General features: G+C 47.7%; 1 protein-coding gene across 2 annotated transcripts in view; it reads left to right on the top strand.

Moving 5' to 3' along the window:
• The window catches only part of LAMA5 (laminin subunit alpha 5), a 670,647-nt gene that overhangs the window by 386,499 nt on the left and 260,983 nt on the right, over positions 1-23,165 (top strand). For both annotated transcript variants that reach the window (XM_069650738.1, XM_069650737.1), the window contains exons 46-47: positions 18,197-18,297; positions 19,043-19,223. In XM_069650738.1, coding sequence (XP_069506839.1) covers positions 18,197-18,297; positions 19,043-19,223 — 282 coding nt within the window. The remainder of the gene's footprint in view (positions 1-18,196; positions 18,298-19,042; positions 19,224-23,165) is intronic.

The raw sequence follows: 23,165 nt of genomic DNA, 5'->3' as shown, positions 1-23,165 counted from the left end.
CTGCTGGAACTACTAGCGGTGTTCAAAGCACTGAAAGCCTTTCAGGAACACTTACAAGGAAAGACAGTGATGGTCCTCACAGACAGCACCACAGCCATGTACTACCTCAACAAGCAAGGGGGCACTCACTCTCCAGGACTGTCCAAGCTGTCCCAGAATATATGGAAGTGGGCTCTCAAACACAACATGTTCCTACTAGCACAACATGTACCAGGGGAACTCAATCTGCTAGCAGACAAACTCAGCAGAGACTTCCCCCTGCCCGAAGAGTACGAATGGCAATTGCACGAAGACATCGTCTTAGACATCTTCACGCAATGGGGATTCCCGGAAATAGACCTGTTCGCAACCCTGGAGAACTCACAATGCCAAAGTTACGCCTCCAGGTACCCCCAGAACCAGTCCAAGGGGAACGGTCTGTTGATTCAATGGTCAGGGAAATTTGTTTACGCCTTTCCCCCGACTCCCCTTCTCAACAAATTGGTGCACAAGATGCACCAGGAGCAGGTTACCATGATACTAGTGGCCCCAATGTGGGCACGGCAACCTTGGTTCGCTCACTTGATGGAGATGTCCCTATCTCCCCCAGTGAAACTTCCCTGCCCGTACAACATGCTGTCACAAGACAAGGGCAGGACACTGCATCCATGCCCTCAGACCATGAACTTAGCAGCCTGGCTCCTGAGATCATAGAATTTGGACATTTACAACTCCCACAGAGATGTATGGACATCCTCAGGGAAGCCAGAAAACCTAATACTCGACACTGCTATTCTAGCAAATGGAAAAGATTCGTTATCTGGTGTAGAGGTACTAGCATCAACCCAGTTGACTGCTCTCCTACTGACATTATTCTATACTTGACCCATTTACTGGATTCAGGTTTAGTATTCAATTCCATTAAAGTCCACCTAGCGGCACTTTCTGCATACACCACTTCCCAACTTAAAGTGTCGTGGTGGAAGATACCAGTTATCAAAGCCTTCATGGAGGGGGTAAAAAGGATACACCCTCCGATAGCTAACCCAGCTCCCGGATGGGACTTAAATGTGGTACTTTCCAGACTCATGGGCCCTCCCTTCGAACCCATGCACAAGGCAACTCTTAAAGATATCACCCTTAAGACTGCTTTCCTAATAGCTATCACCTCCATTAGGAGAGTAAGTGAACTACAGGCTCTTTCTGTACTAGACCCCTTTGTAACAGTTCACAAAAATAAAGTGGTTCTACGCACACACCCAAGGTTTGCACCTAAATTCATCTCGAAATTTCATGTAAACCAAACTATAGAACTACCAACGTTCTTTCAAAACCCTTCCAGCTCGGGAGAAAAAAGTCTGCATACACTAGATGTACGCAGAGCTGTCATGTTCTACATGGAAAGAACCAGACCACTGAGAAAGACTAATCAGTTCTTTGTCTCGGTGGCAGCAGGAAGAGAAGGAGATGCGGTCTCAAAATCCACTATATCTAGATGGATTGTTCAATGCATCACTCTCTGTTACACTCTTGCTAAGAGAGAACTACCCTTCAAGCCAAGAGCACATTCCACTCGAGGCACTGGGGCTTCCATAGCATTCATTGCAAATGTTCCCCTTGAGTCCATCTGCAAAGCGGCTACCTGGAGTTCTGTGCACACCTTTACAAAACACTACTGTCTAGATGCACACTCTAGATCTGACTCCCAGGTGGGACAGGCAGTATTAAGACATCTTTTCTCTACTGTTCCTTCTCATAACCCACCGCCAACTCCGGGTACTGCTCGCTAGTCTATGCACAGCATGTGATTCTAAGCAGATTAACAAACATCAGAAGACAATGCATTACTTACCGTAAAAGCATTTCTGATGGTTGTATCTGCTTAGATTCACATGCGCCCACCCTTCCTCCCCGCTCGGATGGAAGGAACATAGACTTCCTTTATATCTCTCTTTTCTGTACTCACTCACGTCTATAAGGCTCCCTCAGGGCAGAAAAATACAAACAGAGGGACCTCGACGCGTGAGGGATTGTGGGTACAACGCACGTCACTATAGGGATAGTGTTACAGACACGCCTTGTCGACGTCCCCTTTTCGACTACGAAAAACAAAATGCAATACTCCGCAGTGACCACTGGATGTCGGACCTATGCACAGCATGTGAATCTAAGCAGATACAACCATCAGAAATGCTTTTACGGTAAGTAATGCATTGTCATCCCAATCACAAAAGAGTTTTAAAATTTAAATAAAGAATTGTTTTAATTTTTTCTTGAAATATATCTAAAAATAAAATTCCTGACACATAGATAAATGAATGCTTATTTTTAATAAATTATCAGCCATCAATTTGAACAAAGGTCAAATAAATATGAAAATGTAATTTTCAGTTAGGCCACTAGAGGGGGGTGACGTACTGGTACTGCTCTCACTGCGAGAAATAAAATACGAAGCAGGACATTTGGCCGCCAGCCTTTTCGGTGCAGTTACTCTTGAGCGTGCCCTGTCTCCTAGGCCAACGGGGCGCAGGGACTTAACAGTGCCATATGTTCCCTTAAATATACTGTCTGTCAATCCGAATACTAAACGTAGTGGTTAGGATGACCGTATATTTAAGGAATGCACGGCGTTCTCAGTCAAAGGGCACTCCATTCACATATCGGTTGCTGTGCTTTACATTGCATAGCATGCGGCACACAGCAACCTATGTGTGAGTGGGGTTTTCAGTTAAAATGCAGCTCTAGCTGCTGAGCTTGCTGTGCGCTCCTTCAATATATGGTAGAGCGAGACTAAACCGCTCCAATCTCCATCCCAGTCAGTTCCAGCACACACAGCACGGACTGTGCAGGACTCCTGTGCCAGTGCATGCCCACATACAGCAATTTTCATTATGAAGAGGCAAAAAGGCGGCCAAGATGACAGACTGGCTTCAACTACGAGGGGCAACCAACACAAGTATGTTGTACTCAAAAAGGGATTATTGCAGTTAAAAAATACAACTGCACAATAGTGCATCGGTTCAGTGCGCATGAATCTGTTCTGTGAACATCACAAACCTAACTAAAGTGTTAGAGAAAATAAAATATCCCAGCGGCACTCCACTTAAGATACCTGGGCATGCAATGCAAAAAGCAGCAGCCACGTTTGGCATAAAGACACAAGAGTTTGATTATTTATTTATGGTTTTTATATTGCACCTTTATCCAATGATATCGACTTCTTGGAGGACACAAGGCGATCTCCTCTATTACACCCCCTTAATGCAGTGGCATTCAAACATTTAATGCCGAGTGCACCTTGAGTAAAAGTATTGTTGCTGGGCCCCCCAGATGCACCATCTGCTTATATTTCCTATCATAAGCAGTCATGGTAATGGCTTTTTGAAAAGCCTTGCATCCTCCACACTTCCCCCGTCTCCCAACCCCTGGGCATCCTTCCGGTCTCCCACGGGTGGCCAGCCCCACAGTTTGAAGACCACTGCTTAATGTAATCCGTCAAACAGCCTCTTCTCTTTTTTTAAAATCAGCATCAATTAGCGCCGTAAATGTTAGGGGTGATAAGAAATCTAAACCCTCGGCCTCTGACTCCCTATGCACCCAAAGACCCCCTACACAGGATTGCCCTGTGCTCACAACAGCTAGAAAGAGGTGTCTGTTTCGGAGCACACTTCAGAAATGGAGAGTGGAAAAGAAGGAGAGTAGTCTGCTAATCCCATTTCTAAATATGCATTAGATGTGTGGAGACTGCAGGGCTAGCAGTGGGTAAGCATGCATTGTACTGGATTCAAACTTGAGACGCAGGCAACCTTCATTTAAGAATCACTACTGTTTGGAAAAGCTATAGAGGACGCTCTGGAAAAAGCCCAAAAAGCGTGTTTCTGCCAAAAAAAAGGACAGATCTCGGGGAAAACATTCCAATGCAGAGGGTCACTGTTTAGAAGACGCAGTTTTTGAGGCCAAGGCTTCTCCTACTCTCCCTGGTAAGCCCTAAGACTTCACCAGTGTAACCAAAATCAATGAGATGACCCGCTATATGAAGCAAAAAACTCTACTTACCTGAAAAATGGGCACGACTTTCAAGAAGTAGACTGTTGTGCTGGGGGTCCAGGAAATATGTTCTCTTTGACGCTTTACCTCCATAGACATCTATGGAACTACCTCCCCAACTTTTATGCTGTTTTGTGCCGATCGTTTGGAGGCAAATTAAGCCTTTTTACTTCACTTGCCTTGCTAAGTTAATCTGTTCTGGGGGCACTCATCAGTCCCTATGGTTATCAGTGCATGAGACATCTGTTCTGCAGTGTGAAATTCCCTGTTTGTTTTACCCTGCACTCTTCACCTTACAGAGAGGAGCGGGCGGGCTAGTTTGTGTCACTTTAACTTTATTTCTCGCATCATAATGGTTGCTTGCATGATTTGTCCGAGATTGGCTGGTAGCAGCAGATCTCTTTCTGTCACGTTTCTTTTAATTGTCTCATGTACTTTTGCATTGTACTGCTTAATGCTTTTTAGAGTACCATACACTCTGAAAGGGCTGTTCCACGAGATTTTTGTCCTTTAGAAATCTAGTATTTAAACCCACTTCCTGCCCTCTCAGGGCCAGAATTGCAATATATGGTAAGCCCCTTCCCAGTGAAAGTTCCAGCTTTCCTGAGCAAAGTGGTGTTAGCAAAGTTTTTCTCTTGGGCAAATTTCACGCCATATTCTATAGACCCCCCAAACTTGTTGCTTTTGTTTTACACCTTGGCCTGAGTTTTTATAGAGAAGTGAAGTCGTCAGCTTCACCTCACTGGTCTTTTGCTCATTTGTTATGGGAAAACGGACTAGTCCTTCAGACTATCAGTACTGAGAAACTGTTACCCTTTTATCTTTTGACATGTTACCTCTTTGGGTAACTTTTTCATTTTGCACACAGCATATTCCAATGCAGTGCAAGGGGGATACTTTTGTGTATCACCCTAGACTTGATATGATATGGCATTTGTAACGCGCCTATACACAAGTGTTTCAAGGTGCGACGAGGCGGGGGGGGGGGAACAAAGGGAGAGAGACAACGATCCTACTAGGCCAGGTGTCATTCAGACCGCGCAAGTGCAAGGGGAGAGGGGACTGGGAATAGTGCACGGGGAAGGGGAGAGGGGGGAAAGTGCTGTACATGGTTGGTAGAATACAAGATAATTAATAGCGCCAGGTGGTGGCAAGTGCAAGGTAAGTGCCGGGAGAAAGGGGCTGTGGGATACAGAGACAGTCCTGTAGTGCAGGTAGGCAGTGCAGGAAGAGTGGCTGGGCCAAGGACTGAGATCGGTGAGTGGCCCAGTTGCAGATTCAGTGAAGGTTCAGTGATTTTAGCAGGGTAGAGAGGGAGAGAAAGCGGAGGCAAAGAGGAAGGATTTGTGGTGCTTCCGGAACCGGAGATGGTTCTCCTCAAGTTTCAGGAAGGCTGTTCCAGAAGGAGGCCCCTGCTGCGGAGAGAGATCTACCCCCAGCTCGTTGCTTGGAGAAGCGGCTGACCCTGAGGTAGTTGGAGGTGGATGAGTGAAGGGCTCGAGAAGGAAGATATTTAGGAAGAGAGAGTTGAAGGTATTTTGGCCCAAGGCCCCAGAAGGCCTTGTGGACAATGCAGAGGGTTTTGAACTTAATCCTCGCAGGCACTGGGAGCCAGTGTAGTGATTTCAGTCCTGGAGAGATACAGTCCTTGGGCTTGAGGCCAAGGACAAGTCTCGCAGTCCTGTTCTGGATGAGTTGCAAAGGGCGGAGAGTAGAGGCAGGAAGATTTAGATAGAGGCTGTTGCAGTAGTCCAGCTTCGAGAGAACCAGGGCTCTGGAGACAGTGAGCTTCTGGGGGAAGGAGAGGAAAGGAAGGATACCTCTGAGGAGGTGTAGCTGGTAGTGTGACTTCTTAGAGAGGTCAGATATGTGAGGAGAGAAAGAGAGTGTGGAGTCGAAGATGACCCCAAGGTTTTTTGCCTTGCAGGAAGAGGGCCAAGGGAGGCCGGCCAGAGAGCTGCAGGGAAGGAGGAAGTGGGTGTGCCGATAAGTAGAATCTCAGTCTTACTGGCATTAAGGCAGAGGTCGTTGGCAGCACACCATTCCTTGGTGTGCCGCAACGACGTTGGCGACTTACACCAAAGGGATCTGTGAGTACTTCTAAATGTGCCTAAAGATAACCTGGTGGCAGCAGTTAGATTTTTACAATTTTTGCTATTTTTTTACTTCCCTCATACATATTTGCCGTATTTGGCTACTTACTGTGGCTAGTGTCCGAAGATGGCAGTGCCACAAGATATTTTAACTTCTTTGACCATTTTGTTATTTGGCCTTCTTCTTGCCTTCTCAGGGCAGGAATTCCCTTTAATGGTCATGTATTTGCCTGGGAAAGCTGCCTGTTTTCGCAGGCTAGTTCATGCCATGTGCGTATGGGCCTAGGAAGTAGGCTGGGACTGTCTGGTCCCAATACACAAACTGGTGCCAGAGTGTCTAATGTGCATGCATGAGTCAGTCCTGCAGTGGTCCATGGTTGGACCACTGCTGGTGTGCATTTGTGGGACAGATCTTTCTATTGGAGGGTTGAGTTTGAGCACTCACCTGAATTTAGGCTAAGAGGAGACATGTAGCCATTCCAGCAGATCAGAAGAGGAGTCAAGTATCCGGTGTAGCTGTGCAGATGGCAGAAGACCCAAGGACGAATTCTGAAGAGGCCTGCGACAACTCTTGCTGCTGTCCCGGTGAAGCCCTGCTGAACTACCTGATCTCAGAATACCCTTGCTAGTGGTTCGACCTTTTGGACTGGTAGGACCAACCAGCCTCTGCATACCAGAGTAGGGATCCTGAGATCTTGCAGCCTGGAGTCTTCAGAAGGGTCCTTGGACCACCCAGTGGACTGGCCAGCTACGTTTTTAGGTTACCATGCCAGAAGCATTGCCGTTCTGTGTTTTTGCCTAGAACATTTGTAGAACTAGCTGGAGATCTCCCAGTCATCTGCCAAATTTCAGCGTCCCAGCATCGACTAGTACTGTTCTGGAAGGCTGCTCTTGTTTGTGGCTGGTGCAATGTGGTGAGGGTCTTCACGGACAATACGACCACAATGTTTTACATCTGGAAGCCGGGGGCACCAGATCCCCCTGCGCTCTCCAAAGAGGCGCAGGATTAGTGGCACTGGGCCGTCGTCCAGGGGATGTTCCTCATTCTGTTTCACCTGGCAGGGGTAAAGAACACTGTAGCCGACTACCTCAGCAGGGAGCTGCGCTCTTGCCAAGAGTGGGAGCTTCGGCAGGATCAAGTGGACAACCTTTTCCTCAAATGGGGCAGTCCCCAGATTGATCTATTTGCGACGGCGACTAAAACCAAGTGTCGGAGGTTCGCCAGCAGGTTTCCCCAACCGGGGAACATGGGGGACTCCTTCTCCTTGCTTTGAGAAGGCCCGTTTCTATACGTGTTGCCTCCAATGCCACTACTACTTCAAGTCATCAGTCAACAGTACCGGTGCAGGATGATCCTCGTCGCACCAGCGTGGCTGAGGCAGATCTGGTACCCGGACCTTCTCAGCACGTCAGCATCCCCTCCAGTCAAGCTGCCAGTGGTCGCGGATCTCCTCGCCAGGGAAGGAGGTGCAGTTCTGCACCACGACACAGGATCGCTGAACCTGAATGCCTTGCTCCTGCAGCATTAGAGTTTGGTGGTCACGAGCTTCCGGCGGACTGCAGGGAGGTCCTCGCCAGGGACAGGGCTTTGTCGACTTTAAAGTGGTACGGACACAAATGGAAGAGTTTTGCAACTTGGTGCTGATCGCAGAAGATCAACCCTCTGAGGGTCACAGACCCTCAAGTACTTCCAAATTTGTCATTGGCTAAATCGGGGCTGGCGCAAGGCTCCATCAAAGTACATCTGGCGGCTATCTCCCACTATGCCAGGTCTCCGTGACGGTCTTCTCTGTGATCACACCGTCTGGTCAAAGAGTTCATCAAGGGACTGTTCTGCTTGTTCCCGCTGGTGAAGGCTCCAGCGTGGGAGTGCAACGTGCTGCTGACTAGGCTCATTGGGGCCCCCATTCAAACCTCTGCATTCAGCTCCACTCAAGTTGCTGTCAAGGAAGACAGCTTTCCTCATGGCCATCACCTCTGCAAGAGTAGGTGAGATCCAGGCCCTATCCTGCAAGCAGCCTTATTTGACTTTCCACGAAACAAGGGTGGTGCTGAGGACGCACCCCTCCTTCATGCCCAAGGTTCCGTCAGAATTTCGTCTAAACGACGTGTTTTTCCAACGCCTTCGTCGCCGGCTGAAAGGACTTTGCACTCGCTGGATGCGGCCTGAGCGCTGAAGTTTTATGTGGCCCGCACAAAGTTTCTGGAAAACCTCTCAGCTTTTTGTGAACTTTGGTCCTGTGAACCATGGTCCTGTCCAAGGCTTCCATTTCCATGTGGCTCTCCGGCTGCATCACTCACTGTCACCGGTTGACAAACCGACCGCTACCTTGCATCCAAGAACGCATTCTATCATAGTGATCGCTGCTACGATGGTGTTTCTATCTGGTGTGCCCCTGCTAGACATTTGCAGGGCTGCTACGTGGAGGTCAACCCACAGCTTCACAAAATTCTACTGCGTTGACCGGGATTCCAGGCAGGAATTCAGAGTCAGCCAAGCAGTGCTGCGCAACCTGTTTGCTTGGAGGTGAGCCTGGTGAGGAGGTAAGAGATTGCTTCTGTTGAGCCTTGCCAATTCCCGTGCTTGTGCATGTATGTACTGTTATGCACTCTTTATTCATGAGCATGTGAATCCATGCCAGACCCCATGCTGGAGAAGGAACAAGTTAATTAACTGTAACTGTTGTTCTCCATCATTGGTCTGGCAGGTGAAGGCCTGGATTCACCTGCAAACCCTCCCGCCTGCCCCTCTGCGGCTCTTCTCTTGGTCCTACTGCCATCAATAACGCCTACTAAGACGTCTATCCCGAACTTCCATGCTAAGCCAGATTTTGGGTCTAATAGTATGTAACACCCCAGAGGGGGAACTAAATCTGTAGGAATTATTCCTCTTTTCCCAGGGGGAATAATGGCTTCCCTACTGCTACAGATATCAAACCCTATTGATTCCTTGGTGGCAATGGAAGGGTTGGAGGCCCTCTGACGACGAAGCTTTTGAAATTGTAGGGTTCCCCAATTTCTTTTAATTGAGTCACATCCCACCATGACACCATATGTGAGGAACATATGGTGGCAACAAGTAAGACGGACACAAGTGATCACATTTCAAGGGTGTTTATTGAACAATTCGTTTGGTATGCAGGTTGGAAAAAACGCCTATTCTAAACTTAAATTTAAGATGGGAGCAAACGTCGACCATCAAATGAAAAATAAGGCAGTCCTAGTGGTGGTGTCAAATAAAAGGGCCTATACTAAGAAACTTATTGCCAAACCTTACAACTAATACAAGAAAGTGTGTGGGATAGTTCTCAAGAAAAGAAAGAGGAGTTCTCAAATAATAGGTCAGGATGCGATTACCTGGGTCTCCCTTCTCCACGCCTGGAGCACTAGGGTAAGGTGGTATCTTGGAGCACAGTATGGTATGATAGGTAATGTTTATAAAGCGCCTATACACAAGACAAGTGTTTCAAAGCGCTCATGGAAGGAGGGAACAAGGGGAAAAAAACAGTCATTCAGAGCCCTTGATTTGCTGAACGATACAAGTCTGCACAGGCAGAGTAAGTATATAATACAATTAACAGTATAGATAACAGCAAATGGGTCTGACCACTATTCTGCAGTTTTTCCAAGTGCATTGAGGTGCCACCATGCAAGGAGGTGGGAGACAGGGAAGATGGACCATCTTCTAGGCATGGAACGTTCAGATAGTGTAAGTGCTCAGACTGTACAGGTGAAGGGGTGGGGTGGGGTGGGGTGGGGTGGGGTGGGGGGGGGGTTGACAAGTGCAAGGGGAGTCCAAGTGTGCCAGTCAGTCAGAAACTGGGGTAAGTGCAGAGAGAGGCAACTCTTATGGGTCATTGACCAAGTGCAGTAATGAGGCAAGTGCAGGCCCGGAGCCAAGTGCGAGAGGACTGGTGAGGGTGCCAGGGACCTGTGAGACTCTGAGGTACACTCGGTGGCCAGTCAGTAAACTGTGTGGAAAAGGAGGGAGAGTGGGATAGAGGCGCAGAGAGAGAAGTTAGCAGGGTAGAGGGAGAAAGAAGGAAGAGGAGAAAAGCAATGTCTTCTCAGTACAGTACAGTTTCTGGTTTCTCCAGCACAAGACAGTTCTAATGGGAGCTATCAGGACAGCCGATGGCTAAGTCTCGTTTCACTTGAAAGTCTCTTGCATTCGAGGACCCGAGGTCTTCAACTAACAAAAACAAAAGTTCCTTTAACTAACAAATGAAGTTCAGTTTCCAATGTTCGCTGGGTGATGGGATCACACCTGGATCCCCCTCTTCTGGGTGCTGAACCTTCTCACCTCTCTTTAGCGGGATTCATTTCCCTGGTTTTCTCAATGTCTTTTCAAACAGTTCATAGAGGACATCCCTCTTTCAGGTTTTACGTCTGTCAACACTGTTGCTTGGGACTTTAAACTTTGCCCCCCCCTTGGGACTCACTTCCCTGGTTTCCTCTCACTGTGGGACTCAGTTTCTTTTCTTTCGCTTAGTTTGCAGATTGTACATGGATTTTGCTTGACCCTCAGTATGACCACTATGACCTATTCCGCTGTCTCTCCTATGGCCTGCTGGTATCTGTCGTTTCTCTCAGATGGGGATCGACCAGAGTCTCTTGAGTTAGTACCCACGTGGTGCCGGTTTCCCTCTGCAGTTGTCTCCCCTTAACACTTTACAGTTCTTTCACAGTTCCTCGAACTTGGTTAAAAATTTGACACTTTGCGATCATCAATTTAAACGCAGCCCAGTTCATATTGGCTTTCCCCCTCGACACACCTGCTGTGATGAACAGCTTGGCTATCCTCTTCATTGGAGTCAAGGCCGGTACCACGGTCGCGGGAGCTTCCCTCGCTCCTGCTTATCGGCGTAGGCTTGCCCAATGTACCATTGACATCTGCTGCAAGACACTTGTGCTATTGTTGGCGGTCTTAGGCTTTCTCCCTCGAAGGTTCTGCAGGTCTGGGACGAAAAGAGAAAGGTCACTTCTCTCCTCTCCACCCTCTCGATTCCTGATGCCTTTCTTGTTCATTTGTACTGCCATGCCTAAGCCGTCTCGTCGTGCTGTTCCCTGTGCTTTCTAGCCTCCTTGAGAATGTCCATGCATCTCTGCAGGAGTTGTAAATGTCCAAATTCTATGATCTCTTGAGCCAGGCTGCTAAGTTCATGGTCTGAGGGCATGGATGTAGTGTCCTTCCCTTGTCCTGTGACAGCATGTTGTACGGGCAGGGAAGTTTCACTGGAGGAGATGGGGACATCTCCATCAAGTGAGCGAACCAAGGTTGTCTGGCCCACATAGGGGCCACCAGTATCACTTGTTCCTGGTGCATCTTGTGCACTATCTTGTTGAGAAGGGGAGTTGGGTGGGGCAAAAACAAATTTCCCTGATCATGGTATCGATAGACCGTTCCCCCTGGATTGGTTCTGTGGGTGCCTGGAGGCATAAACTTGGCATTGTGAGTTCTCCAGAGTTGCGAACAGATCTATTTCTGGGAATCCCCATTGTGTGAAGACGTCGAAGACGATGTCTTCGTGTAACTGCCATTCGTACTCTGAGGGCAGTGGGAAGTCTCTGCTGAGTTCGTCTGCTAGCAGATTGAGTTCCCCTGGTACACGTTGTGACAGTAGGAACATGTTGTGTTTGAGAGCCCACTTCCAGATGTTCTGTGACAGCTTGGACAGTCCTGGAGAGTATGAGCCCCCCTGCTTGTTGAGGTAGTACATGGCTGTGGTGCTGTCCGTGAGGACCATCACTGTCTCCCCCTGTAGGTGTGCCTGGAAGGCTTTCAGTGCCTTGAACACAGCTAGTAGCTCCAGTAAGTTTATGTGCTTGGATGCTATGCTCGGCGTCCAGACTCCGTGAGCAGTCTGATGGGATAGGTGAGCCCCCCATCTTGTGAGGGATGCATCTGTGGTTAGAGTGGCTTCCACTGCGGGGGTGGCGAATGTTTTCCCTATTACCAGGTTTTCCTTCGACCACCACCGTAGCGAGAGAACCAAGGCCTGCGAGACCACCACTAGATCGTCCCATTGTCCGCTGGCCTGACACCACTGGCTGTTGAGCCACTCTTGCATTAGGCGCATGCGCAGGCGCGCGTGAGGTACCAAATAAATACATGACGCCATCATACCCAGTAAGCGCATTGCTTTGCGTACCGTCACCTCTCGACCGGCCACATATTGAGGGATTTGAAACTGCATGTTTTGGACCCTCTCGTTGGAGGAGAAGACAAGGCTGTCCTTTGTTCGAATTAGAGCCCCTAGGAATTGTTTGAACTGGCTGGGGTCTAAGCTGGACTTTTTCTCGTTGATGGAGAAGCCCAGTTGAAACAAAAGGTCTACAGTCTTTTGGGTATTTGAGAAGTATGTTTCGTAAGAATCCCCTGTTATGAGCCAATCGTCGAGGTAAGGGTATACTGGGATGGACAACCTGCGCAGGTGGGCCACTGCCAGTACCTTCATGAATACTCTTGGTGCTGATGCTATGCCGAAGGGTAGCACTCTGAACTGGTAGTGTTTGCCCTCTATCATGAACCTGAGGTATTTCCTGTGCGCTGGCAACATTAAAATATGAAAGTATGCATCTTTCATGTCCAGTGTTGTCATGTAATCTCCCTGTGAAAGCAGGGGGATTACTTCCTGTGGGGTCACCATACAAAACTTTTGAGGTTTGACAAATTTGTTCGCTGGGCGCAAATCTAGTACAGGACGCATGGTTAAGTCCTTTTTGGGTACAAGGAAGTACACTGAATAAATACCTTCCGTTAGCTGGGATAGAGGCACGACCTCTATAGCTCCTTTTTCTAGTAGTTGGTCCACTTCTTGAAGAAGGATGGCGAGGTGTTCTGGCGACATGCGCAGTCCCCTTGGGGGTCTGTACGTAGGGGAACTGTTTAATTCTATACAGTAGCCGCGGGCTATCGTTGATAGTACCCAGCGGTCTGATGTTATACCCACCCATGCTGGAAGAAAGGATGTTAACCGGCCCCCGACCGGCGAAGCCTGGGAGGGGACCCGAATCTGAGTCATTTGGTGTTGGTGGCTTCCCTTGCCAGGACGTTGTCCTCTTTGGTTATATTGTCCACTGGTGCCTTGGTTAGAGGACCAGTTACCTGCAGAGTATTGCTGCTGCTGTTGTTGCTGCTGCCGTTGACCTCGAAAAAAACGTTTGTTGCCATAACCATTTTGGTTGGTGGGAGGCCTTGAAATTTGATCTAGTGTCTTGATTGTGTCAAATTCCTTCTTTTCGGTCTCTAGTGGCTCATCCACCGCCTTACCAAAGAGGTTTGCATCTTCTATAGGTTTGTTAATAAGAGATGCTTGTGTTTCGGGCTTAAAGCCTGAATTACGTAGCCATACATGGCGTTTGAGTAGAATTCCTTGGACTAGGGAATGCCCAGCCGTCTCTGCAGCATCCAGAGTATTTTTAATGATGCTTTGGTTGATTAAGGTCCCTTCAGTCACCGTGGTAGAAGGCGAGTACGTAGGGGTTCCGGTACCTCCTCAATGTCCTTACGTAGTTTGCTCCATTGTGCATCTGCGTAACTTGCCAGCAAGGAGTTGTTGTTGGCAATTCTTGCGGAAAAGGCAGCTGAGGCTGTAATCCTCTTTCCTAAGGCATACAATTGTTTACCCTGTTTATCTGGTGGTGCCTTGCTAGTTGACAGCGGGACCCCTGCTCTCTTCCTGGTATTTGTCACCACTAAGGAGTCTGGTGCAGAGTGGCCCCTGATGTATAACGGGTCCGATGGAGAAGGACTAAATAATTTTTCTATCCTCGGGTTGACCCTCTGATCAACGCGGGAGTGGATAGTGAAGGAATAATTTGTCTCTTGACTGAGGCGAGGAGGGGAATGGTTTGGCTGACAGGGGGTTTCTCCTTAATCATCTTTTCTACAAAGTCGATGTCAGGAGAAGTTTTCCCGGACTCGATCTCGAAATGCGCTGCTGCCTTGCGTTAGAGTGTATTAAAGGTAGGTTGATCGTCTATAGGAGATGTATTCCTAATAGGTGAGTCTTTGGGTGGGGACAGGTTTATGGCTTCAGGGTCTGAAAACGCTGATGGGGACTGCCAGGCCTGTGAAGTGCCTTCTTCTGGGTCTTCCCCGAAGCCCCCATCACCCATATCTGGGTTGTTTTCAAAACCTTCCTCCTCTAGGTTTTGTTCCCCTTCATTGCCTAAGAATTCGTCATCCTCCTGAAAGTGGGGGCCTCTCCGGTGAGGTCATATAAATCTACATCCTCTTGGGGGGATCAAACAGCCTGGGATACTTGGCCCTGGGATCCTCCTGGTCCCTCTCTTGATCTCTTGGGTGTTGGAAGGTTCTGAGTCTCCATAAACCTCCATTTTGTCCATACAGAACTGGAGTCTCTAGGGTTTCTTGAGATACCCCGGAGCGGTCAGGGGGAGAAAAGGGAGGGCCTTCCATTAGAAAACGCTTCGACCTATCCGATAACGTCGAAGACAGGTTCCCCTCGCCTTCTGAAAAGCCTTCTGGTAGGCTAGGAGTTCCTCTCGACGGAGCGGGCGGTTCCTGCCTTCCTTCTGACCTTTTCGGCGTTTCCCGGGCCTTTTGAGCGGTAACCGACATCTCTTTCGCCGTCCGCCTCTGGCAATCGGTGGAAATAATCCACGCCAGGCTCTCGACAACTAAACTGTCTGTCGAGGGTACATCCGGCGTCAACGTTACAGGCGTTGCTTGCTCTACGCTGACGGGCGCTCTCTGCCGGTGCGCGTCTGGCGGTTTAGTGATGGCACCCTTATCTGGGGGTAGCCCAGTCGCTAGTCGCGTTTGCAGTTTCGAGGGGGGCTTCAGACTCTGACGGTCTGAGGAGGCCACCGGTAGGACCTGCGTCTCCGTTGGCGCTAATGCTCTCTTCGTCTTCGACGAGGAAGAGCCGTGGGTTGTGTGTTTATGTGAGTTTTCTGTGTGCGTCCTTGTCGTCGGGGTGTTCATCCTCATAAGCAGGGCGTGAGCCGAGCTTGTCGGGGACGGACGACGAGGAGTGTGAACGCTCCTTAGAGAGGTCTACGACTTCCGAAATGGACGTCGGGTTGTCACATTCCTCGTCACTTTCGGTGGCGGCGGGTGATGAATCAGTCCTAGACATGGCGTAGGCTGCCCACCTCTTGACCCTACGGTCTTTCAAAGTCTTCGGCTTAAGGAGCTGACAGGCCGCACAGCTGTCTTCTTTGTGGTCGAGGGGCAAGCAATGGTTACACCGTTTATGCTGGTCTTTCCAGGTAAATTTGCCTTAGCAACGTGGGCAAAATCTAAAGGGTGTCCTCTCCATAGCTGAGGAACAGATTGCATGTGACAACAACCCCGAAGGAAAGGGAGGAGAAAGGGAAACGCATTCTCAAAGAGAAACAATAAATGTCCCACGACCCCACTCTCCCTACTGTATTTGGCCGTCGAGGCCAGGCCACGTGTTCGGCGAACGCCGAACAACCTCTGTCGAAGGCACAGCCGTCGCAGATCTTGATCGACGGTGAACAGCTTTGCAGCTACAACGTCGAAGGAGGGATGTAAGTAATAATATAAATTAAGGGCGACCAAAGGTCGAATACATTTTTTTGCAATGTCTCTCGAGGAGCTCTGCGTATAGGTGACCAATATCTGGGCGGAAAAAACAATCTGAGGGACCTCGACGTGTGAGGGATTGTGGGTACACTGCACGTCACTATAGGGATAGTGTTACAGACACGCCTTGTCGACGTCCCCTTTTCGACTACGAAAAACAAAATGCAATACTCCGCAGTGACCACTGGATGTTGGACCATGCACAGCATGTGATTCTAAGCAGATTAACAAACATCAGAACAACTGTTTTGCACCAAGAAGCAAATAATCAAATGATAGATTCCACTATTTCCTCTGATATGTCATACATAAGATCGAAAAATACCATTGCACCAGCCTATGAGACTTCTTTGGCTGCTATGAGTACAGGGCTTTACAGCCTGACAAAAATATAATAACCTATAGAAATAAAAATGGAACAACATTCCAAAACAATGGAAAATACAAATGTTAATTTTGAACAAGTTAATGCAGTACTTAACCATATTCATTTTACGACTACTGGAAATGAGTCATGCCATCATCTAAAACTGAAACTAAAATGAAGGTCAAAATGGGTGGGACCAATCAACCCCAAAGTGAACTCATCTGGACATCCTCTCAGAGCTGGCTCTATTTCCATTGATGCTGCAGGAACCGAAGTGCAAGGGAGGGGAACACCAGATCGAGTGCATCCCTTTTAAGTCGGACCCGAAGTTCAGGAAGATCCTCCGGACTTCCCTGAAGCAGCACTGACCAAGCCTGAGCCACCTCAACGGAGTGCTGGAGCCCAGATGCGAGGAAAGTCTACAGTGGTATCTGAGAGACTGCAGTGTTGCTATTTGTATAGACGTGAGGAGCTGAAACCGTGAAGTGCAGCTGAATTGAAGTTTGTCCTTTGCTGCCGCCGACCTTCCCATTGGAGTGCAGGAGTCCCCAGACATCCTCCCTCTTATCTCCATGACTAAGGCCCATGAACAACAGGATCTGCAGAGCTACACAGGAACAGAAGCCAGCTGGAATCATTTCTTCTAACCAAAGGTACTGTAAACCTAAGGGGACTTGCCTCTTGTTGTGTAGCCTTACTTGTTCTCAGTTGAGACTTGGCTTGGTTGCCATTGCAGAGTTGCCTGCAGCTTTGCCCCCACACAACCCTCCCAGCATGTGGCCCTTCAAGTGAATCTTATTTCTACAAACCTTTCTAAAAACATTGTGCAAGACTTTTACTTAACTGCAAGAAGAACTTCAGCTCCCATACTTACCTCAACTAACATTGGCTGTCCTAGCTCCCTGAGAGACTGTTCTTACCTCTGACCTTGTCCTTTTGCCTTTCCTCCAGGAAAGGGTTAATTTACTTTGCATTGGAGGGTTTAAAAAGTCCTCATCAGTTTATGAATTATTTGTTAACCTTTGTTTTATTGCCATTTCTAATCCTTTACACCCAAACTCAGTATTGCTTTAAATGTACCAGTGATAAATCAATGTCCATAGTGCCCTAGCTATTGAAGTCGCCTGAGGGTGTAGGAAGTGCCATCCACAATGGGTGTCATCTGATTTAGAGACAAAGTGTGTTTTGAAATGTATTATAAGTGTTACATGTTTTGCTCCCTTCTGAAGAAGGCTTATGTAACTGACTGTTAAATAAATTAATAATTGTTTAACCAAGGAACCTTGAGTATGTGTTTATTTGAATACTGTCACTGTGAACCTCTTACAACCTTACAGCTCACATTGACCCTTCTTGAGATAAGCCTGACTGCTCAGCCACACTACCAACTTGTGTAGTACAGACTTGCACCAAAGGTTAGGTTCCCTATTGCCAGAAGGACAAAGTTGCTGTAGTCTCCCAAAGGGTACTGCACACAATCGTGTTAAAGGTAACATGTCCAAAGACAAAAGGGAAACCTAGTTTCCTAGTAGTGACAGTCTGAAGGACTAGCCAGTTTCCCAATAACAAATGAGCAAAAGGCCAGCAGTCAAAGCTTCACTTCTCTGCAAAAAGTCAGGACAAGGTGTAAAACAAAAGCAAAAGGTTTGGGGGGGTCCATAGAATACAGAGGGAAAGTTGCCTAAAAGATATTTTCTAACAGTTAGCATTGCGAGTATATTTTCGTTATATAATGTATGGGCATGGCTTTATTGTATGCTGATGTGTTGACAAACTTTATTTCATAACCACTCCCTTTTAATTTGAAGAATGAGGTCTGGCTAGTTGGCCACAGCTGCCTCTGTGTGAGACTGGAGTAAGTTGCTACACGTCCCTGCCTGACACTACAGTTTACTGTGCATAGGTCCTCACTACTTGACTTTCGAAAAACGTGCCAATAAACAAGAACTGGCTACTCCTTTTTGGGATGCATGCATTCACTTAATTATTTAACACATGGTACTAGAGGAAACTGTTCTACACGCATACTGGGAAGTTTAGTTCTGAACAAAGACCATTCAGAAGGGATGTGTTAGCACTGGTCTGGATAAACTGGGTTAACTGTGCTCTTAACGCTTTCTCTTCTTCCAGAGTGTGACTGTTCTCCATGTGGGACCAGCGCATGTGACCCCAGGAGTGGGCAGTGCTTTTGCAAGCCAGGAGTGAGCGGGGTGCGCTGTGACCAATGCCAGGTAAAGCCTCATTCATATCGCGCTGGTGTCTACTGAGCTCCCTGCCCCAATGTTGCCGTGGTTTGCACAGACATGATTATACCTACACTGCAGTTCCCTGCACAGCAGCCGCAGAGATGCTTTTGTAACACTTGCAGCTCTTGCTGTCCTTATAATGTTGAGGTATTGAGAGCACACTCGCACTGCTGTGTATGGGTCCAAGCAGTATTGAATTTTAAATACTGCCAAACACTGAACCATGCTTCTACACGCAGAGAAGCGGAACCCCCAGTCATTCCATGGTCCTCTGTTGCCAGCAAATACTCAGTCTTGCAGTCTGTGAATACGTTTTCTCCGTGCATGATTGTATCCCCAACTGTCACCAGGAGTTGGGTTGTATTATTGTGGCAGTACGGCTTCTTGCATGGCTCCTGCAGCCGGTCACTGATAATACCTTGGCCCCTTTCTCCAGTGCCCAAAAAATATCCCTCCCTGTAGGGCCATTACAGTGCTTAGTCCTGAAGAGTCCTCCCACGTAGATCGTGTGACTGCACCTTCATGTTTCTGAAGAATTGTCAGCCTCCCGTTTTCCATTGGGGTTCTCCTGCATGGAGTGGGCAATGCCCCCTACTACCAGGAACTTTACTACAGGGCTCTGGCATTGTCCCAGGCGAGATCCATGGCATATTGTTTAAATGCAGCTTTTTATTCACTCTCTTCATTAATTAAACACTGCAGTAATTAACATGCTTTCCTTATTCCCTAGGGTGGATACTTTGGCTTTGACGGGTGCACTGGCTGCCAGAAGTGCAACTGTGATGTGGCGTCTATGGGCCCAACTTGCCATTCTCAGTCAGGCCAGTGCAGCTGCAAGCCTGGAGTGAGCGGACCGCGCTGCCAGCAGTGTGCCCCTGGCTACTGGGGATTTGGAGCCAATGGCTGCACAAGTGAGTATCACCCTTGCACCACATCTCGTGAACATTTTAAATCCGGTCCATATGAAAGGAAGGGATGCCCTTGGTTTTAAAGGCATCTCAGTAAAAAGCAGTTTTGTTTGACAAAACTATGGGCCTCATTAAGAGTTTTACGACATCCCCAAACTATGAGGCTCTTAGTCCTAACTATGCAAACCTCATTTTGTTTCAAGCTTAAAAGAATACCTACTTGTGTAACTTTTTTAATGCCTCAGTCCAATCCATAGCTAATTGTTAGGCAAGATTGTATGCAGTACCCTTTGGGTGCAATACAACAACCCTGACCTACTGGCAATAGGAACCCAACCTTTGGTACAAGTCATTACCCCCCCCTCGCCCTCCCCCAATGCAAAGTCAGTTAACTATTTCTTAGGGAGCCAGGCCAGCCAATGTTAAGTTAGCAAAAGTCAAGGTGAACTGAAGCACTTCTTGCAGGTAAAGTCGTGTACAATGTTTTAGAAATCTTTGTAGGAAAAGTAGTATCAAATGTAGGGTCACAAGCCGTTGGGCCTGTGGGTAGTAGAAGATGCTAGCAACTCTACAGGAGCAAACAAGGCAAGTCTCAACTGACAACAAGCAAGGTGGCATGATAAGAGGCAAGTTCTCTTAGACTGTACAGTACTTTAGGTTGAAGAAAAGTGTAGCAGATGGTATCTGTTAATGTGCAGCTCTGCAGATCCCGGTGTTCCTAGGCCTTAGCCGTGGGGACAAGAGGGAGGACTTCTGGGGACTCCTGCACTGCAATGGTACGGTCACCGACTGTAACCGGCAATCTTCAAACAAGTGGCACTTCGGTGTTTCAGCTCCTCGCGTCTACCGCAAATGGCAACACTGCGGTTCCTGGCTGTCGAGATGGACTTTCCTTGCATCTGGGGTCCAGCACTCTTTTGAAGTGGCTCAGGCTCTGTCAGTACTGCTTCCTGGGAGTCCAGAGGATCTTTCTGGAGCTCTTGGCCAGCTTAAAAGCAACACACACAATCTGGTGTTCCTCTCTCTGCCTACTCTGTTCCAGCAGCGACTGCAATGGAAATTTAACCAGCTTAGAGAGGATGTCCAGGTGGCTTACTTTGGAGTTGATTGGTCCCACCAACTCAAGGGGAGAAGTCGTCCTTGCAGGGCTTCTCTAGTCGAGGAGTATTTGGAGCTTCAGCACAGCAGTAGGGCTTCACCGGGCAAATCAACGGTCCAGGAGTTGCAGCAGGTGTCTCTTCCAAGTTCTTCTTTGGATTCCTTCGTCCAGTGGTCGACTGTGCCTTCCAAGCCAAAAAGCCTTGCCTTTTATGTAGGTTTCTCCCGTTCATTGCAGTCTAGCTGTCAATCACACAGCAGGGTGGCTGTCCTTGCCGGCCAGCCAGCCGGCCAATCACCTGAAAGTGCATTTCTGTCTCCTAGGAGACTAAGCTCAGGGAGTTTCGGGCACCTCCCTAGCTTCCTGCCCCCGCCAACGGCAAAACGAACGAAGGGACCAAACCTGGTTTGGCGCGCAGAGTAAATATCAAGAAGGACCTGTCCGCAAAGAAATGGTGAAAAAAGTAGATCAGGGCCATTTTGACGAAAATGGCAGTCTTGGGTGCTTTTACTGCAGCTGCGAACTCAACCCGTGGTAAAAGCACACCACAGTATTTAAAAGTAAACCACTGCCACCAGCCATTCGAGGAAAGGGTAACATAAAATTGTTACATGAGAAGCTAGACAAAGGGGATACTAAGTAACCCCTCCAGCACCCTAATGTAAAATAGTGTGTGCTGGGTCTATAAAGTTATAAATGTAAGTAAAGTCAATTTCACTTTACTGCTCTGGGAAACAGTAGTTTATCACAGAGAAGGTATTTAAACCTTTGGGAAATCTGAAAGACTTCCCTGGGTCACTGCACTGAAGGTGCTGTGTGACACAATGTAAAAGATGATGCCTATGGAGTTTGTCAGACTCCACAACCAAAAGAAACCGAGTACAAATCACATTAAAATACTTGGAGAGAGTCGGAAAAAGGGTCTCACTCTCTCCAGGTTAAAAAAAAATCCAGCAAAGTTGCTGGGGGTCTCTAAGGTAGAGGGAATTGGCACATTTCAGAGAATTCTCCATAACGGTATCCATTTTCGAAAACTGTTTGCTCTATTCTGGATCTAACCACTAGATGGCTGAAGTGTACAAACCCTGTGTATCTACACCAGATTTACATGACGGACAACCTGAAGATAATTTTCTGTATGTCAACACAAGCTATATATTTGTGAGAAAATACCAACTAAATAGGATTGAGATACTAGCAAAGATTTTAAGTACCAACGCAAACCGAGTACATTTACAGATGAATACTGTCAAAAGATGGTGTTGCTTTGAAAGTTCTTGCAGATGTGGGGGGGTCTCAAGACAAACACCTTCAAAGAGACACATGGTGGTAAAATGTCCATTTCCATTGGGGATGTCTTGTATTGAATGTTTTCCTTTTTTCCATACATGTTTACCAACCTTTTTCCATATAAGCCTATTTACATAATCTTAACCATGAGGTGACTGCTTTGTACCCCCATAAGCCATTTAGGGTTAGGGTGCCCCATAGACACTGTTCACTGTTTGAGTAACAGTACATGGATATTTGTGAGTGCTGCACTTGTTGGGGCCATATGTATATGTATTTGTATTTGTGACAGCTTGCTTTAGCCCAAGACGTGCTCTGGATGGTGCACCTGTGTTCAAATCCAGTAATGATTAACATAGCTGAACTGTTTAAATGAACGGGACATTGATATTGCCAAAAGTATGGTCTTGGCTGCAAACCTGATAAGAATCCATACACTAGTTAGGAAAGAATTGATGTAGTAACCCTGTGGTTGCTACACAACACTTACCCTCTTGGTATTAGGTAACCCACCTTTTGGTAGTGTGACTTTGGTTTTGGAGTCCATAGGTATCTACTTTTTGTATGGTGACGCACAGCACATTTAGTGCTGTCTCACAAAGAAATCCTTTAGATTTCTCATAAGGTTTAACTACCCTTTCTAGTGTGAACTACCGTTCCCAAAAATAGTAAAGTGAAATTGACTTTACTTACCTTTTCTCTTTGTGGGTCCAGCACGCACACCATTTTATGTGGAGTGCTGGGGGTTACCTAGTAGCCCTTTATCCTACATTGTCATGTATTATTGGTTACGTTACCCTCACTACTTTAAATGGCTGGCAGCAGTGGTTTAATTTTCCGAACATTGTGCTTTTCTACCGCAGGCTAAATCCTCAGCTGCAGTATAGCACCCATGGGTGACCATTTTGTCAAAATGGCCCATCTTCTTTTTTCGCCATTTGCTGTTTGTGAGGTCTTTCTTGGGTCTTACTCTGCGCGCTGAGCCAGGTTTGAGTCCTTTGTTCGTTTTGCCCCGCCTCTGGCTCCAGTGTCTCTAAAGGCAGGATGTGAGGGAGGTTCATGAAACTCCCCTGTCCTTTGTCTATAGAAATGCCTGAATGCAACCAGTCCTGATTGGCTGGCTGTCCTTTCAGGACAGCCACCCTGCTGTTTGAGTGACAGCCTAGGCTTTGCCTGAATGGGAGAAACCTGCTTAAAAGGTGAGAGGGTTTTGGGGCTAGAGGCAGAGTCGACCACTGGGAGAAATACCTTTTTGAATTGCCCGGTGAAGCCCAGCTGCTGTGCTTAAACTCCTTTTTCTGATCGACAAGAGAATCTCCGGAAGGGACGACTTCTTCCCTTGGGTTAGTGGGACCAACTGACCCGAGACTAAGTCCACTGGACCACATTCCCCAATTGGCTGTTGTACTTCGCTGCTGCAGGAACCGAGTGCAAGGGGTCGAGAAATCCATAGTAGAGTGAAATGTCTCAAATCCAGCCAGAAGCTCCAGGAGTCTCAGGACCCTCCAGAAGCAGGACGACCAGAGCTTGTGTCCCCTCACCAAAGTGCAGGACTC

Source organism: Ambystoma mexicanum, chromosome 3p, assembly GCF_040938575.1.
Source record: "Ambystoma mexicanum isolate Mex_15411 chromosome 3p, UKY_AmexF1_1, whole genome shotgun sequence".
Taxonomy (NCBI): Eukaryota; Metazoa; Chordata; class Amphibia; order Caudata; family Ambystomatidae; genus Ambystoma; species Ambystoma mexicanum.
The sequence above is the reverse complement of the archived record's forward strand: the minus strand, read 5'-3'. Positions and strand labels throughout refer to the sequence as shown.